This window comes from Peromyscus maniculatus, chromosome 3 (assembly GCF_049852395.1).
Source record: "Peromyscus maniculatus bairdii isolate BWxNUB_F1_BW_parent chromosome 3, HU_Pman_BW_mat_3.1, whole genome shotgun sequence".
In the NCBI taxonomy this organism is placed as follows: Eukaryota; Metazoa; Chordata; class Mammalia; order Rodentia; family Cricetidae; genus Peromyscus; species Peromyscus maniculatus.
In genome coordinates this window covers 145,350,103-145,366,826 of record NC_134854.1, presented here as the reverse complement: position 1 = coordinate 145,366,826, position 16,724 = coordinate 145,350,103, and the positions used below count along the sequence as shown (strand labels likewise).

Below are 16,724 nucleotides of genomic sequence, written 5' to 3'. Positions count from 1 at the left end.
TGAATGAATCAAAAATAGCAGTTGTGATACACTATGGAGTATCAGTCAGGTGTTAGGAAAAATGAAGCCAGCCTGGAGGAGGCAGAGGCCAGTGGATCTCTTGAGTTCTAGGACAGCCAGGCCTACACAGAGAAACCCTGTCACCGAGAGAGAGAGAGAGAGAGAGAGAGAGGGAGGGAGGGAGGGAGGGAGAGAGAGAGAGAGAGAGAGAGAGAGAGAGAGAGAGAGAGAGAGAGAGAGAGAGAGAAAAGGAAAGGAAAGGAAAGGAAAGGAAAATGAAGTCATGACACTTTTTAGAAAGCTGGATGGAACTGGGATGGATGTGAAATAGACCAGGTACAGAAGGAAAAACGTGTTTTTCAGATATGTAGAACTTAAAAAAAAAAAAAAGGCTGGGCATAGCAGTTCACAACTATAATCCCACACTTGAGAGACTGAAGCAGGAGGATTGAGGAGTTGAATTTGAGATTAGCTTGGAATACAAACTGTGAAACCTTGTCTCAAAAATATAAAGGGGGTGAGGGAAGATGATCTGAGAGTCGAGGGGGGTTATTGGGTGTGTGAGAGGAGAGAACACAGTCATCTGTGCCATTAGCTTGTTTCGGGGTTCTGTTTTTGACTTTCCAATCCCTGTGGCCACGCTGTTGCTACCTGCTGCTCTGGCCTCTGCAGTCTGGGGGACGGACGGACGGACGGACGGGAAGAGCACACTGAATCCAGCTTTGCAAAATGGCTAATTTTTAGGAAACTTAGAGCTGTCTTAGCTTTGCCTTTTATACTGTGGGGAGTTTTGGGGTTTGCTGTGTTTTAAGTCCAGGTCTTACTGTAGCCCAGGCTGGCCGTGAACTCATGGCTATCCTCCTGCCTCAGCCATTGCATGCTCTGCACTCAGTTCATTATTGCAGTTTCATGCCTGCCTCTGTCTGGTGCAGTTTTGCTTGTTTGTCTTTAATTTTTGAGACAATGTTTTGCTATGTAGATAGTCCAGGCTGACTTTGAATTCGTGATCCTATGGCTTTGGAATTACAGACGTGCACTACGCCTGGTGCGATAGTTTCTCTTTCTCTCTCCCCCTCCCTCTCTCTTCCCCCTTCCCCCTCCTCCCTCCAAGACCCCTTCCCTCCTTTTTCCCTCCCCCCTCCTCCCCGCAAGACCCTCCTCTGCCTCTCCTTTTGAGACAGATCTCACTGTGTAGCCCTGGCTAGCCTGGTACTGGCTCTGAAGACCAGCCCAAAAGAACTGATTCCAGTTCCTCTAAAAAGGTCTTTCTCCCCAAATGTGCCTGAAATCGTAAGCAATTTCCCCTTGTCTTAACAGGTGACCCCATCTCTGGTGTTCGCCATTACTATCGCCACAATCGGCTCGTTCCAGTTTGGCTACAACACTGGAGTCATCAATGCGCCTGAGACAGTGAGTGTCAATCACCCTGAGTGAAAAGAAACGGGAAAGTCGTTCTTTAACTAAGATTGTGAATGTAGATGCCTGGCTAAGATGGGGGAGGGCACATACTGTTAAAGAAGCCTAAGCCGGAAGCTGCTTGCTCCTCATGCTGTGGCCTCCTGCCCTCTCACCAAGTAGTGATCCATTTCCTATGTCCTTCCTTAGGGATTCCTCAGACCCCCGGGAGTTGTGGCTGGGTGGGTTGCACCGTTGACCATTTGTGCTGCCACCTACTGGATGTTTAGGGTGATGCCCCAGAATTGTCTTTTTCAAAGCCTGTGCCTCCGCTGGCTCCCTCATGCCTCCCGTCCTGGGGGAGGAAGCCACCCCGGTACTTGTCTACGGTTCCCATCCAGATGGAATGGTCTGTCCCCCCTTGTGCATTTTATCCTGCAGATCATAAGGGACTTTCTCAACTACACTTTGGAAGAAAGGCTCGAAGACCTGCCAAGTGAGGTGCTGCTGACCACCCTCTGGTCCTTGTGTGTGGCCATCTTCTCCGTTGGTGGCATGATTGGCTCTTTTTCTGTTGGACTCTTTGTCAACCGCTTTGGCAGGTACTGGGCAGACCCTGGGCGGGAACTGTACTGGTTCGCTGAAGACAAGCAGAGAGAGTGTTGGATCGGGGAGATGATGCATGCGCCTTGCGTGAGAACACGTTGAGTCATACTCCAGGAAAGCTAGTCCCCCTGGCCTGGAATAAGGCTGCCCTTCTACAGGGCCACTGCCTGTCTACAGATCTGCTGTGTGAGCGCTTGGTCTGAGGTTCCGCTCAGGCTAGTTCGATTTTACCGTGGTGGGGTCAGCTATGACATTTTCTTGAACTCCTTTAAGGTCTGAATATTTTTGGAGGTTTCTTGGAAGTCTTTTGTATTTTATAAAATGAAGACTTTTTGTAATCCTTAACTTGTGGAAAATGGCGAAAAAACTGATTCCCCCCCCAAAAGAGAAAATTGAATAAATTAATAAAATATCTTAAGAGGATCATATACATTCAGGAATTGACTGAAAAAGAGACCATTGATAAACTATATACCCTAACCGCTGGGCATTGTAGCACAACCCCACAGGCCCAGCACTCAGGAGGCATAGGAAGCAGAGACCCGACCTCCGTGACCTGAGCTGACCCCTGACCTCCACAGACACTGTGACACACGTCTTGTCACACACATTAGCTATTCTAGATGCACAAATTGAGTTTAAGATAATCAGCAAAGTCATCTATTGTTGGATAATGTTTAGCTATTATTTTGGTTTTTTTGTTTGTTGGGTTTTGTTTGTTTGTTTGTTTGTTTGTTTGTTTTGAGACAGGGTTTCTCTGTGTAGCCCTGGCTGTCCTGAAACTCAAGCTGTAGACCAGGCTGGCCTTGAACTCACAGAGATTCGCCTGTGTCTGCCTCGCGAGTGCTGGAGTGCTGTAATTAAAGGCATGGGCCACCATTGCCTGGCTGAGAGAATTTTTTTTTTTTAAGTTACTTTTTAAAAAATTACTCAAAACTTCTTAATTTGTTTTTCTTCTTAACGGAATTTGTGCACCTTGGCTGCACATTTGGGATCCCCTAAGGGGGCCTTTAGGAATCCTAGTGCTGTGACAGCCAATTAACCAATTAACCGGGTCCCTAGAGGTGGGACTCATGCATGAAAATTCTTCCCAGCTCCCTTGGGAATCCACTGGTCTTTTGGAGTCAGGAATCCCCGGTTCGCTGGGCGTGGGGGTGCTCAGGAGGCCAGTGCAGGCGGATCTGAGTTTCAGGCTAACCAGAACTGCATAGCGAGACCCTGTCTCGTCCGGTCGCAGGCCCTCGGCTGTGAGGCTTTCCAGTGCTAATCTTTGACTTTTTTTCCAGCAGTGTCAGTGGCTTGACCACTGTGTAGCACATAAAGCTTTATTAGTTCATTCCCTATCAGCTATCAATACTAATTAGTCTAGCCTGTGACTACCCAGAGAGCTGAAACTACCTACCTTCTGAGAGGATTGTTTTCAGTGAAATGAAAAAAAATTGTCCTACATGTCCTGTTATCATTACCATATCAATTCTATGATGGATGTAATAAAAAGGGACCGGCATGGTGGCCTTTGTCAAGAAGCCTGATGACCTGAGTTCAGTGCTTGGAATCCTCATAAAGGTGGAAAGAGAGAACCAATTCCATCCATGATGTTGTTCTCTGAGCTCCACATGTGTGCTGCGACACACTGGCACCTGGACGGACACACACACACACACACACACACACACACACACACACACACACACACACACAGTGATGAACTTTTTCTTCTGAAAGAAGGAAAAGCTGTGGGGTATAGCTCAGTGGTGACATGTTTCCCTCAAATACACAAGGCCGCAGAACAAAGGGAAAGACTTTTGTACCTCAGAGGCTGTAGAAGAGCAAAGCCGTGAGGGAAGGAGGGACCGGAGCCTCTTTGCTGGCTAACTACGCTTTGTCCATGATTAACCTGCAGGCGGAATTCAATGCTTCTGGTCAACCTATTGGCCATCACTGGTGGCTGCCTTATGGGCTTCGCCAAAATAGCCGGGTCTGTTGAAATGCTGATCCTGGGTCGCTTGATTATTGGCATCTTCTGTGGACTGTGCACGGGCTTTGTGCCTATGTACATCGGAGAGGTGTCTCCCACCGCCCTCCGGGGTGCCTTTGGCACACTAAACCAGCTGGGCATCGTCGTCGGGATTCTGGTGGCTCAGGTACCTGCAGTTTTACATATTTAATGAATGCTAGCTCTGTGCTTTGTGAATGATGTAGGGGAAGCCACTCAGGATCTGGCTTGTGTTCAGTGATGTATTTATATGTGTATGTTTCAGATACTATTACTATAGTTCATATGGTGGCTAATGATGCAGGCAGGGCCCAGAAAAGAAAAGAAAAGAAAAGAAACAATTTGTTTTCTCTTTTCTATGTGTGGTAAAAGGATAAGTGATCTTTCTTTTTTTCCTTTCTTTTTCTTTTTCTTTTTTTTTTTTTTGAAATAGTGAATCTGTGGCTCAGGAAGTATGATTGGTGTTTAGTGTTCTCTTTATCTGGCTTCTATCTAGGTCTTTGGTTTGGACTTCATCTTGGGCTCTGAAGAGCTGTGGCCGGGGCTGTTGGGCTTAACCATCATTCCAGCTATCCTACAAAGCGCAGCCCTTCCGTTTTGCCCCGAAAGCCCGAGATTCTTGCTCATTAACAAAAGGGAGGAAGAGCGTGCTAAGGAGAGTGAGTACTCCTTGTCTGTCATCTCCCTTTCCTGCTTCTCCATGCGCACGGAAAGTTTTCCGATTCCTCAAGGAAGTGGGAAGGCGAGCAAAGATGGGATGTGCTGTGGATGCATTCATCTGGTGTTGCCTTGCCTGCTGACTGACAGCAGGCAACAGTGGGGTGGTGGTGGGATGGGGCACGGGGGACGCAGTATCTTTATTCCTTTTGGCTTTTTCTCACAGTCCTCCAGCAGCTGTGGGGTACCCAGGATGTAGCCCAGGAGATACAGGAGATGAAAGACGAGAGCACCAGGATGGCGCAGGAGAAGCAGGTCACCGTGCTGGAGCTCTTCAGGTCATCTAACTACCACCAGCCGCTCCTCATCTCCGTGGTCCTCCAGCTATCTCAGCAGTTCTCAGGGATCAACGCTGTGAGTGTCTGCCGTGGGGCCAAAGGGGCCAGCAATATTCTCCTGAAATCACCTGATCTCGTTGGCAGGTTGGCATGTGTCTGTAGAATGTAGTTACTCAAAAGCTGGAGCAAGATGGTCACTAATGCCTAGGAGTTTGAGGTCAGCTACCTCACACCAGTCCTGGTCCTGCAAAACAGGACCCAAAGCATCACAAGTGACCAAGGGTGCATAGTGCAAGATGTCCCTGTCCCACTTTATTCAGGAAATGCATTATTGTACTAGGATGGCTCCCAGTTTACTCAGATGAGCAGATTTTGTCTGGGTATACTCTAATCCAAACTGCAGGGTGGGGTTTTCCTGAGCCTACCCTCCCAAGAGTCTGTTCTGAAAGTGGCCAGGTAGTGGTGGTGTACGCCTTTAATGCCGGCACTTGTGAGGCAGAGGCAGGTGGCTCTCTGTGAGTTCAAGGTCAGCCTGGTCTACATCATTCCAAGACAGCCAGAACTATATGGAGAGGCCTTGTTTCAAAAAGGAAAAAAAAAAAAAAAGGAAATCCGGTCTACAGAAGAATTAGAAATTACTTTATCAACCTGTTTTCTTTTTTTCCTGATCTTACACAGTTAGGGACTGAACTCGGGACCGTGGGTGTAAGGGCTCTGTTGGTGAGCTGTGTCACCAGCCTTTGGGTTTTGTTGCTGTTTTATGGGTTTTCCTTTTTTGAGGCTTTGTCTCATTCTATAGACCAGTCTGGCTTGAGCTCAACTGATTCTCCTGCCTCAGCCTCCTGGGTGCTGGCTGGGATTAAAGATGTGTGCCACCATGTCCTGCATAATAACTAAGAAATGATGTAAAGGCAGAGGTGAGTGGTGACACACATCGAATATCAGTCACTAGAGAAGCTGAGGCAGGAGGAATAGGAATTGAGACAAAAGAGAAAGTAGGACTTAAATCTCTAAAATTGAACAAAGAAGGCATAGATAGGTGAGTGAGCTGGGTGGGCATGGGGAGGAGCTCCTGTGATCCCTGGAGAGGCGGAGCTACGGAGTAAGATGTTGCACTCCCCTGTGCCCCCCCCCCCCAAAAGAAAGTAAACTAAGTAATGGGGATAAGCATTAGAAGAAGGAAACACTAGCTGGACTTGGATAACTGGGAGAGGTCCAGAGCTAATGCACTGGCCAAGAACCCCGTGTTCCTGGGATGCAATCAGTGATGCGGTTTTTCTCCCCTTCCAGGTATTCTATTACTCAACCGGAATCTTCAAGGATGCAGGTGTCCAGGAGCCAATCTACGCTACGATTGGAGCCGGTGTGGTTAATACCATCTTCACTGTTGTTTCTGTAAGTTGGGAAGCTGGGATGGGGGACGGGGGAAACGAGAGTCCTTCCTACAAGCGTTCAACAAACATGGACATAGACTGCCTATCTTTCAACGTCCCACATCTAGTTAAACCTTTTCAGCAAATATGGACTGGATGGGGAAGGGGAGGTGTGGAAGGTTCAGGTACCCGGAGATATGGGCTGAAGCAGTAGAATCCTTCACACGGCGTGTTGGTGAAATGGGCAATGTCTTGTCTTCTAGCTGTTCCTGGTGGAGAGGGCAGGGAGGAGAACCCTGCACATGATTGGCCTGGGAGGTATGGCTGTTTGCTCCGTCTTCATGACCATCTCTTTGTTACTAAAGGTGAGTACTCTTGGAATGGTGGAAGCCATGGGGTTACAGAGGCTGCAGGTGACTCTGGTGGGAGCTGAGGTGATGACCTTCCAGGTCATCAGTAAAGTCAAATTGGAGATGCCCAAAAGTTTTATTAAAGGTGCACCTTCAGAGATTGGTAAACAGGCATCCTTGTGTGCATGTAATAAGGCTTATAAGATACATTGCCTGATGCTTAGGAAAGGTCTCTTGTAGCTAAGGATGACCTTGAATTCCTAATCCTCCAATTACTTTCCATCATGTGGGTCTGAGGCACTGGAGTCAGGTCCTCAGACTTGATGGCAGGTACCCTTATGCACTGAGCCATCTTACAGGCCCTGTCTGTTCAATACCTGACAGTCATCTTGAAGGGCCAGACATTGGTAGTAGTGTACACTTGTAATCCCAATCCTGGCAAAGGTAGGAGGTTGTCCGCAAGGTGTGGTGGCAATGCCATTGGTCCCAGCACGTGGGAGGCAGAGGCAGGTGAATCGCTAAGTTCAAGGCCACTGTTCTCTGCAGATCAAATTAGGACAGCCAGGGCTACACAGAGAAACACTGTCTTGAAAAACAAACCAAAAAAAAAATTGTCTTGTAGTTACGTTTTACAGATGTTGAACTGGTAGTCTTGGTACAAAATGGGATGAGTGGGATGGAGTAGCTGGGATTCGGTGGTACTGGGGTTTTTGACTCCCAGGTAGTGCGACCCCTTTATACAACAAGTCCGAAAATGGACCTATGCCAATGCTGCCTTCTTAACCGGACTCGGCTTTGCTTTTCTTCTCTTACAGGATAAGTATGAAGCCATGAGCTTTGTCTGCATTGTGGCTATCTTGGTTTATGTGGCCTTCTTTGAGATTGGACCAGGCCCCATTCCCTGGTTTATTGTGGCTGAACTCTTTAGCCAGGGCCCCCGCCCGGCTGCCGTGGCAGTGGCTGGCTGTTCTAACTGGACCTCCAACTTTTTGGTTGGAATGTTCTTCCCCTCGGCTGCAGTAAGTAAATTCAAAATCAAGCATCATCAGTCACAAACCAGCCTTCTTAAGTCAACACGCTTAAGATGCACCTTAGTGGTAGATGCTCCAGGGAAGACTGTGTGTCAACAACTTTATACCAGATTTCCTGCAAGGAAACTGGAGAGGTAAAGGACGAGCCAGGAGGCATGGTGGTTCATGTCTGCAATCCCAGCACATGTGGTGGGAGGCTGTGGCAGGAGGATTCGTATGAAGTTGAGGCCAGCCTAGGCTACAATGAGGGCAAAACGGGCAATTTAAAGGACCTGAGACGGTTCGAGCATATAATTCTGGTTTGGGACAGAAGCGCAGGACCAAGCTCCCAGACCCCCCAAGCCCCATAGTCATTGAAATCATCATTTCAGTTAGCATTGATAATGAGTGCTCCTCAACTAAAGGCTCTGTAATCTGAAGGATGGGCTGGAGCTGATTTGTTATATAAAGCATTCCCATGGCTCTTTCTAGATGCCTGGATTTTAAACCTTATATGGACAAATGTCTTAAGATCAATCCTCAGAAGGGCCAGGCCTGGTGGCACACCTTTTTTATTATTATTATTTTACGTGTGTGGGTGTTTTGCCTGCATGTATGTCTGTGCACCACTGTATCCTTGGCTTATAAATTATACCTTCTGGCTGTTGAGAATAACAGAGCCTGGGTCCTGGAAGAGCAGCCAGTGAGATATCTTAACCACTGAGACATCTCTCCAGCCCTGGCACAAACCTTTAATCCCAGCACTTAGGAGGCAGAAGCAAGCAGATCTCTGAGTTTAAGGTCAGCCTGGGCTACAGAGTGAGTTCCAGGCCAGCCAGAGCTGCAAAGTGAGGCCCTGTCTCAAAAATCAGAAACAAAACAGCATCCTCAGGTGTTTGAGAAGCTAGTTTGAATGACTGTACAAAAGAATGATAGAAAGAACTGCAGGGAGACACAGCGATGTCTTTATAACCTTGCCCTACCATTCAGTATGGAAGAGCCGTCGCCAAATAACAATGGGATAATCAGCTGCTGCTGCCTTCTCCGTTTCCTAGGCCCTCATGGGACCCTACGTCTTCATCATCTTCGCTGCCTTCCTCATCATATTCCTAATCTTCACCTTCTTCAAAGTCCCTGAGACCAAAGGCAGGACTTTCGAGGACATCGCTCGGGCCTTCGAGGGGCAGGCACAGGCTGGGAAGACCTCTGCGATGGAGATGAACAGCATGCAGCCTGTCAAGGATACCCCTGGCAATGCCTGAGGCGGACCTCCCTCCTTCACCTCCCTCCAACGTGGAAAGCGACCTCCTCGAAGCGGGGAGACCTCATCAGGATGAACCGGGACTGCTTCTGGACGCTGCTAATCGATCCTTTTCTCACCCCACACACTCTGTGAACACTCAGCTGCACCCATTGCTGGGGTTAGCCGGATCACCAATGGCTTGTTAACTGTTTCCTTTCTTTACTATTTCTCTTGTAATCTGATCGGGAGAGATTGAGTGAACCTACCTTCATGTCAGGAGGGGCTGGCTTAGGTTCTAGATCCCCTTCTCACCTAGGGAGCAGGAGTGGGGTGCAGCCCTGGCCCCCCAACCTCAGCTTGCCTGAAAACAATCTTCATACCTAGTGTTTTGGGGGGGGCATGGGGATTAAATGAGAGCCCTCCTCACTTGTTACAGCTCTGCACAGCTAAGTAACTTGAGTTTTATTTATTTTATCTTCAGGTTTTATTGCATAAATAATTTATTTTTTTAAGTGTAATTTTACCAAATAATGAAAGAGTTAAGGAAATTGGGTTGGAGGGAGGTGTTTAGAGAGAGGTTCTAGAGGAGAGAAAGTTTGGTGCTGGAGGGGTGATGGTGTGGCGTGAACGGAGAACAGACTTTATTTAATGGTGGCGTGTGAGCTGCTTCCATTCTAGACAAAGACTCTTCGAGGGTCTTTCTCAGGAGAGTGAGTGCCTGTAGGAAAAGGCTCACAGCTCTCTGTGGGCCTTTGAAGATTAGAGTTTTTATGTAGTGTTACTTGAAATCTCTGCTTGTTACAAAGGCGGGTTTTGGAGTTAGTGGTGTTGGTGGCCTTTTGCAGAGTCCAGAGAAGGGAAGGCTTGCAGAATGCCTCTCCTTCCCCTGGGCCAAACACCTCCTTCCTGTCCTGATGAACTAACGGTTTCTTTTCCTTTGGTCACCCCCTACTACCCTCCCCCTGGTGAGCGAGCCATAGAAATGAGAAACTTAAATGCAGTAGTTTTCCATAGGCATTTCTTATTTCAATTTTGTTTCTTGAGAGATTTTATGTGTTGGTTTTATTTTATTTTTTGGTTTAAAGGGATTCATAGCTAACTTGGATTTTGTTACCTCAGCTCTGGGAGAGGGTTTTTCCTGAATGATTACTAATTACCTTGTCTGAGTACCTGTTGCTCTGTGGTCATGGCATGCTCGTCTCTGTCGGTTACACTCTCGGGCTACCCGTGTTACCATGTTCCCGTGATAGTGCGCTGAGTGCCCGAGGGGGCCTTGACTCTGCTGGACACACTAGGGACGGTGTGAGTGACAGTGTGCGGTGTGGCCCGATGGAGGGTGTGAATGTACGTGCACTGGCACTTTGCTCCGCTGTTCAGTGCCCACTTCCTTCGCTCCGGGAGCTCTTTTTTGCTCGAATGGATGGAAACTCATCCCTGTGTTTGTGAGCAGCGGTGCCTCTGCCGGCCGGCTGGGGTGCGCACCAGGATTAGAGTCCACATCCGGCTCCCTGTCCTTCTTGGAGAGGGGTGCTTCCTTGAGGTTGAGGATGGAAGGGCCAGCCTCCCTCTCGCTGGGAGGGATGATGGGAACAGGAAAAGTGTGAGGTCAGGGCTCCTGGAGACCCAGTTGTGTGTGTGGAGAGGGAGGAGTTCTTTAAAGGGACTAAGAAGCATGGCGTTGTGGTGTGTTGAGGAATGCCAAGATTCCCGGCTGACGTGGGTCGTCACTGATCCCTCCACACCATCCCCTCATTCTCCGCTAAGTTCATTAATGGAGGTGGCCCTGATGACCCCTTTTCCATCGGTCACTGGATCCCTCTGTCCCTCTTGGTGCTTACACATTCCAGACCCTTAGGCAACCCTTTGCATAGAACAGTATTTCAGTACTCAGTTTCAGTGTACCTGTTCATGACTCTATGGTCATTGAGACCCGGGGTAAAAACTCAAAAGCTATGAAGAGAGCCTTTGCTGGGAAAAGTGGCTCTAACTTACCTCTTCCGCTCCTCAGTGAGCTGGCAGTATGCTGGGTAGAACTTTTCCATTTGTCAATGGCCAGGTTGTGAATATTTCCATATATACTTTCTATTAATGTTACTGTAGTTTCTGTTTTGAAATAAAGATTCTGAATGTATATGTCACGTCACAAGCTTATCTTTTCCCCTTTGTTCATTTCCATTGAGCTTTTAGCAGTCTCTAAATCCTGGCTGTGGGCCTAGGGATAAAGTCAGTGGGTACAGTGGTCATGTGCACAGCATCCCAGATTTATCCCCCACCACTGCACACACCAGGTGGGGCAGGGTGTACTTCCCGCTCTCCTCAGGCACAGCCAAGGTGACCCCTCCAGTAGATAGCCAGTTTGAGGCCAAACACGAAACATCCATCAAGAATAGCAGTACTACTACTGTGGGTTAACTCGAGAGGCCTTTCCATGTTCTTGGCTCTTCCCTAGCTCCATGATGAACTTCACACAGAGACCAGTGTGAACATCACTCTCCTGGAGAGCCATAGGCAGCTAGTTCCCAGTCATCAGCCTTCAAGACTTCATTGCATCAGGGCAGAGTGGCTACCTTTTGCTTTGCTTTGCCCTTTATTTCCAGCCCCTGTTCATACAGAACACACCTCATGGACCTGTTCCCACTCCACCTCCTCCTGTAAGTGTTGACTGGACTACAGATATTGGATGGGGTTTCTAGGAGTAGCCATACCCGGCCTGGAACCTTTCCAGTGTAGGGGTTAAAGGAGTGTGTTGTTGGGGACATACTGGTCTAGAATGCCCTATGTAGACCAAGCTGGCCTACCTTCTAAGTGCTGGAATTACAGGAGTGTGCTGGCACACTTGGCTTTGAGCTATATAAATAAAGACTTCTGATTCCAGAATATTCCTTACATTGTGGTTCTCTGGATGAGAGGATGGCGCACCCTCCCCGCCCACCAGGAAACTAGTTGTTAACTGTCCAGCACCTGTTTTCATCTCCCTTGCAAGTCCTGATCCTGAACCACCAGGGCCAATGGATCATTATCCTACAAATTTTGGTACACTGCTTTTAGTTATTCTCAAAACCTGTTAAAACAGGGTCTTCTGTAGCCCAGGCTGGCCTGGAATTTGATAAGTAACTGAAATGACCTTGAATTCCTTATCCTCCTCCCCTGCCTCCCATGTATAGGAACTACAGGCATACACCACCATGCCTAGGTCCTATCAGACCTTTATTACTAAAAACATGAATCCATCTGGGCGGTGGTGGCACATGCCTTTAATCCCTGCAGTCAGGAGCCAGAGACAAGCAGATCTCTGTGAGTTTGAGGCCAGCCTGGTCTACAGAGTGAGTTCCAGGACAGCCAGGGCTACACAGAGAAACCCTGTCTCCAAAACAAAACAAAAGAACAAAACCACCAATTTGGTTTCTTCCCATTCTGCCAGCTCTGAATTACGGGACAGGAGGACATAATAGTTGACAGTGAACTAAGGTTCGTGGATGCCTAGTAAGCTTGGTAGAGTGCTTGCCTAGCCTGCCTGAGGGCTGATCCCAGCACCAACAACCACACCAGCAGGGAGTAAACTGGTGGTGCACATCTGTGACCCAACACCCCAGAGGCAGAACAGGAGGATCAGAAGTTCAAGATCATCCTCAGCTATAAAATGATCTTTTTAAATGAATGCATTTTTGAAATCTTTGCATTCTTTGTGTGTGTGTAGGATGTGCATGTGTGGAAACGGGAGAGCAGCTCCAGCCCTTTTCACATGTATTTAGGCTGCAAGGATTGAAAAGTGAATGTGAGTCCAGCCTGAGCTATCTCTGAATAAATAAATAATAGGAATAAACAAATGAAGTTAAAGTAGGCTGATCTGATTGGTTTTGGTTTTGGTTTTGTCTTTTGTTTTTTATGCACACAGTATCCTGCCAGTGTGTATGCCTGCATGCCAGAAGAGGGCACCAGATCTCATTACAGATGGTTGTGAGCCACCATGTGGGTGCTGGAAATTGAATTCAAGACCTCTAGATGAGTAGCCAGTGCTCTTAAACTCTGAGCCATCTCTCCAGCCCCTGGCAGTTGTTTGTTTGTTTATTTGAAGCACTACTTATAAAAAGTGGATCTAGGCTGGGTGGTGGTGGCACACGCCTTTAGTCCCAGGATGGGATAATCAGGAGGCAGAGCTAGGCGGATCTCTGTAAGTTTGAGGCCAGCCTGGGCTAGAGAGTGAGTTCCAAGAAAGGCACAAAGCAACACAGAGAAACTCTGTTTCAAAAAAACAAAAACAAAAACAAAACAAAACAAAAAAACAGTGGATTTACTTGGGGAAGGCTCTTTTTTTTTTTTTTAAGTCGGTATAGGAGGAAGCTGTCATTCACACAGGTGAATGAATGGGCTGGGAGAAAGCTCGGTCAATATATTGCTTGCTGCATTAAGTGTGAGGGCTTGAGCTTGGTCCCCAGAACCCAGGGTTAAAAAAGCTAAGCATAGGTCCTTAAGATGGCTCAGCGGGTAGAAACACTGCCAGGCCTGAAGACTGAGGTTGATCCCCGGGACAAACACTGTGGAAGGAGAGAATGAATCCTTACAGGTTATTCTCTGAACTTCTTCATACAGGCTCCATGAATGCATGCCCATGCTTCCCCCAAACCTCTCCAAATAAAGTATATAATAACTTTTTCAAAGCCAGGCTAGGGGAGTGGAGAGGTGATTCAGCAGTTAAGAGCACTGACTGCTCTCCCAGAGGACCCAGGTTCAATTCCCAGCACCCACATGAAGGCTCAAACCTGTCTGAAACTCCAATCCCAGGAGGTCTTCCAATCTGTCATTCTTTCTTCAAACACCAGCCATGGAAGTGATGCATAGACTTATATGCAGGTAAAACATCCATACACGTACAATAATACACAATAAAATAAATAAAAATTAAAAAGCCAGACTCAGTGGTGAGTACTTATCATCCCAGCTCATGGTCTCTGTTTAATGAGACATACAGTGCCTTGAACTTTGAGCAATCATCCTCTTTCTGCCTCCTGAGTGCTAGAATTACAGGCATGTACCACCACACACAGCCTCCTTCCCTGAAAATGACAAGACCTTTCTGAGCACAGCTCAAGCGTGGGTTTTCTTAGCATGTGTCAGTCAGAGGCAAGCAGTGTGAAGGAGAAGCTATCTGAAGTCAGGGTTTCAGAAGATTCAGTCTGTGGTCAGCTAGTTCAGTACCTGGGGTCTGAGTTGTTAGGAGGGAGTGGCAGAATCAAATAGGGGGGTGGGGCACACGATACATCCTTCTAGGACATCCTTTGTGACTACTTTGTATTTTCTAAGATTTATTTGTTTAGGGCTCGAGAGATGTCTTGGCTACTCAAAGCACTTGTTGCTCTTGCACAGGTGGTTTCCAGCCTCCTCTAAGTCAGTTCACAGTCACTGATACCTCTTCTGACTTCTGCAGGTACCACACACATATGGTGAACATACATGTAGGCAAAATACACAATATATATATTGTTTTGTTTTTTGAGACAGGATTTCTCTGTGCAGCTTTGGAGCCTGTCCTGGAACTTGCTTTGTAGACCAGACTGGCCTCGAACTCACAGAGATTCATCTGTCTCTACCTCCTGAGTGCTGAGATCAAAGGCGTGTACCACCACCTCCCAGCTCTCATAAATCATTTTTAAAATGTATTTTTATGTTTATCAGTGTTTTCCCTGCAAGTGTGTGTGCACCACATATGTGCTGTGCTTGAGGAGGACCATAAGAAAGCATCCCATTCCCTAGGACTGGAATTACAGCTGTCAGCAGCCATTTGAGTGCTGGGAATCGAACCCAGGGCTCCCAACTGCTGAGCCAACTCTGCGGCCCCACCTCCTAGTTTTTAAGTATCAAATTAAGAGTCCAGTCAGGTCATGCCTATTCTCTTTGCACTTAGGAGGTAGACGCAAGAGAAGTGAGAGTTCAAGGTCAGTGTGTGTGTGTGTGGGGGGGGGCACACATTCTGGGCTACTTAAGACTTTCTCAAAAGCAAAGAGGGAGGGAGGGAGGGAGGGACCAAGATGAACTCACTAAAGTAATATGATGATTAAATTAGAGTCCTCATGATCCTATCAAATGCTGAACCAGTCTCAAGTTTGTGTTCCAGATTTTTCAAAGAATTTCTTGGTTTTCTGGGGGAAACAACCATAAAAACAAATGATAATAAACCATTGTATCCTATCATCCTATTTTAGACCCGCCTGGGCGGTTCTCCAGGTTCTTCAAATGCGCGCGCACACCCCCCCCCCCACACACACACACCATACCAGGGACCCACTCTGACATTAGTGGTCACTAGAGAAGGAAGGCTTCAGGCTACTCTGCCGGCAGCTTAGACTTCTGATTCTTAGCAGAAAGGTGGGCGGGCCTTATGAACCTTGATCACTAGGAAGGCTCCTGGGAAGGTGTAGAAGGTATGCTGGTACTACACATGCAGCAGAGGAGGTCAAATATCCTCATACATCCAGAATCAGCAGCCTTCAGGAGAACAAAGAGTCACGCTAACATCTGTAAAGATGTGATGTTTGTCCAAGGGAGTTAAACATTAAGCATCATTTCTGCTAATTGAGTTTATACATATACTGGTTTTTCAAGACAAGGTTTCTCTGTGTAACAGCTCTGGATCTCCTGGAACTCACTCTGTAGACCAGGCTGGCCTCGAACTCACGGAGATCCACTTGCATCTGCCTCTCAAGTGCTGGGATTAAAGGAGTGAGCCTCCACACCTGGCCTTTCAGTTTTTATCTTAATGTATGACTTAGAATTATTTTCATTATGGATTGACTGATTTTCTCATAGTGAAAAGACCAGATTTGGCTTTGGACTCAGCCACCTGGAGATAATGTGAGATTTTGTTTCATTAGTGATTGTTCTCTGTGTATGTGTGTTGTGTGTGGGTATTTTAAGTATCACAAGCTGGCCTCAAACTAAACATGCAGCAAAGGATGCTCTTGAACCCTTTATTCTTCTGCCTCCATCTCCCCGATGGCCTTACAGACGTGCAGGACAAGTCTCCATGTCTGACTCATTATTGATCTCAAGAGGAGCAGTTTTGGTGACGGATGTGATGTGGTAAAAAATAGGATGGAGGGAAACTAGACACAATATACTTAGCAAAAGGAGGAGCACACCTACGTGAAGCCACCTGTAACCCCAGTATTCCAGAAGTGGAAGCAGCAGGAACCAGGCACACGGTGTCGTTTAGGCTAGCATGGGTTGTACGAAACTCTTTCAAAAAAACAAATCCCAGTTGTTGAGATGGCTCAGTAAAGGTGCTCGTCACCAAGGCTGACGACCTAAATTCTGTCTTTTGCTCCGAGTTCTCCTCTGCCCTCCACAGACATTGCCACTGTGACATACATGCCCATCTCCCAACAAAAATAAATAGAAAAATAAAGGTTTTGGAGACATGGTCTCACTCTGTAGCCCTGGCTGGAAGTCACAGAGATCTGCCAGCCTCTGTTTCCTAAGTGAATTAAAGGAGTATACAACCATGCCTGGTGATGTTAAGTAAATAAATAAATTTCAAACAGCCAAGCAAACAAACATAAGTGAGGCAGGGGCAAGAAAAGGGGAAAAATGGGACGGGATGGTAGCAGACACCTGTAACGCCAACACACAGGGAGCTGAGGCAACAGGATGGTCCTGAGATCAAGGCCAGCTTGCGACTACACAGTGAATTTTCAGGATGGCCAGAGCTACAAACTGAAAAAGGAAAGGAAAAAGAAAAGAGGAACAATATTGTGATAAA

The 16,724-nt window shown here is 47.2% G+C and overlaps 1 protein-coding gene across 6 annotated transcripts in view; it reads left to right on the top strand.

Moving 5' to 3' along the window:
* Positions 1 to 11,099, top strand: part of LOC102924702 (solute carrier family 2, facilitated glucose transporter member 3) — a 70,756-nt gene extending 59,657 nt beyond the window's left edge. For all 6 annotated transcript variants that reach the window (XM_042274057.2, XM_042274056.2, XM_076567917.1 and 3 more), the window contains 9 exons: positions 1,318 to 1,410; positions 1,837 to 1,997; positions 3,905 to 4,145; positions 4,494 to 4,656; positions 4,881 to 5,068; positions 6,283 to 6,387; positions 6,629 to 6,730; positions 7,531 to 7,734; positions 8,781 to 11,099. In XM_042274057.2, coding sequence (XP_042129991.1) covers positions 1,318 to 1,410; positions 1,837 to 1,997; positions 3,905 to 4,145; positions 4,494 to 4,656; positions 4,881 to 5,068; positions 6,283 to 6,387; positions 6,629 to 6,730; positions 7,531 to 7,734; positions 8,781 to 8,987 — 1,464 coding nt within the window. In that variant the 3' untranslated portion in view covers positions 8,988 to 11,099. The remainder of the gene's footprint in view (positions 1 to 1,317; positions 1,411 to 1,836; positions 1,998 to 3,904; positions 4,146 to 4,493; positions 4,657 to 4,880; positions 5,069 to 6,282; positions 6,388 to 6,628; positions 6,731 to 7,530; positions 7,735 to 8,780) is intronic.
* Positions 11,100 to 16,724: the final 5,625 nt, after the last annotated feature.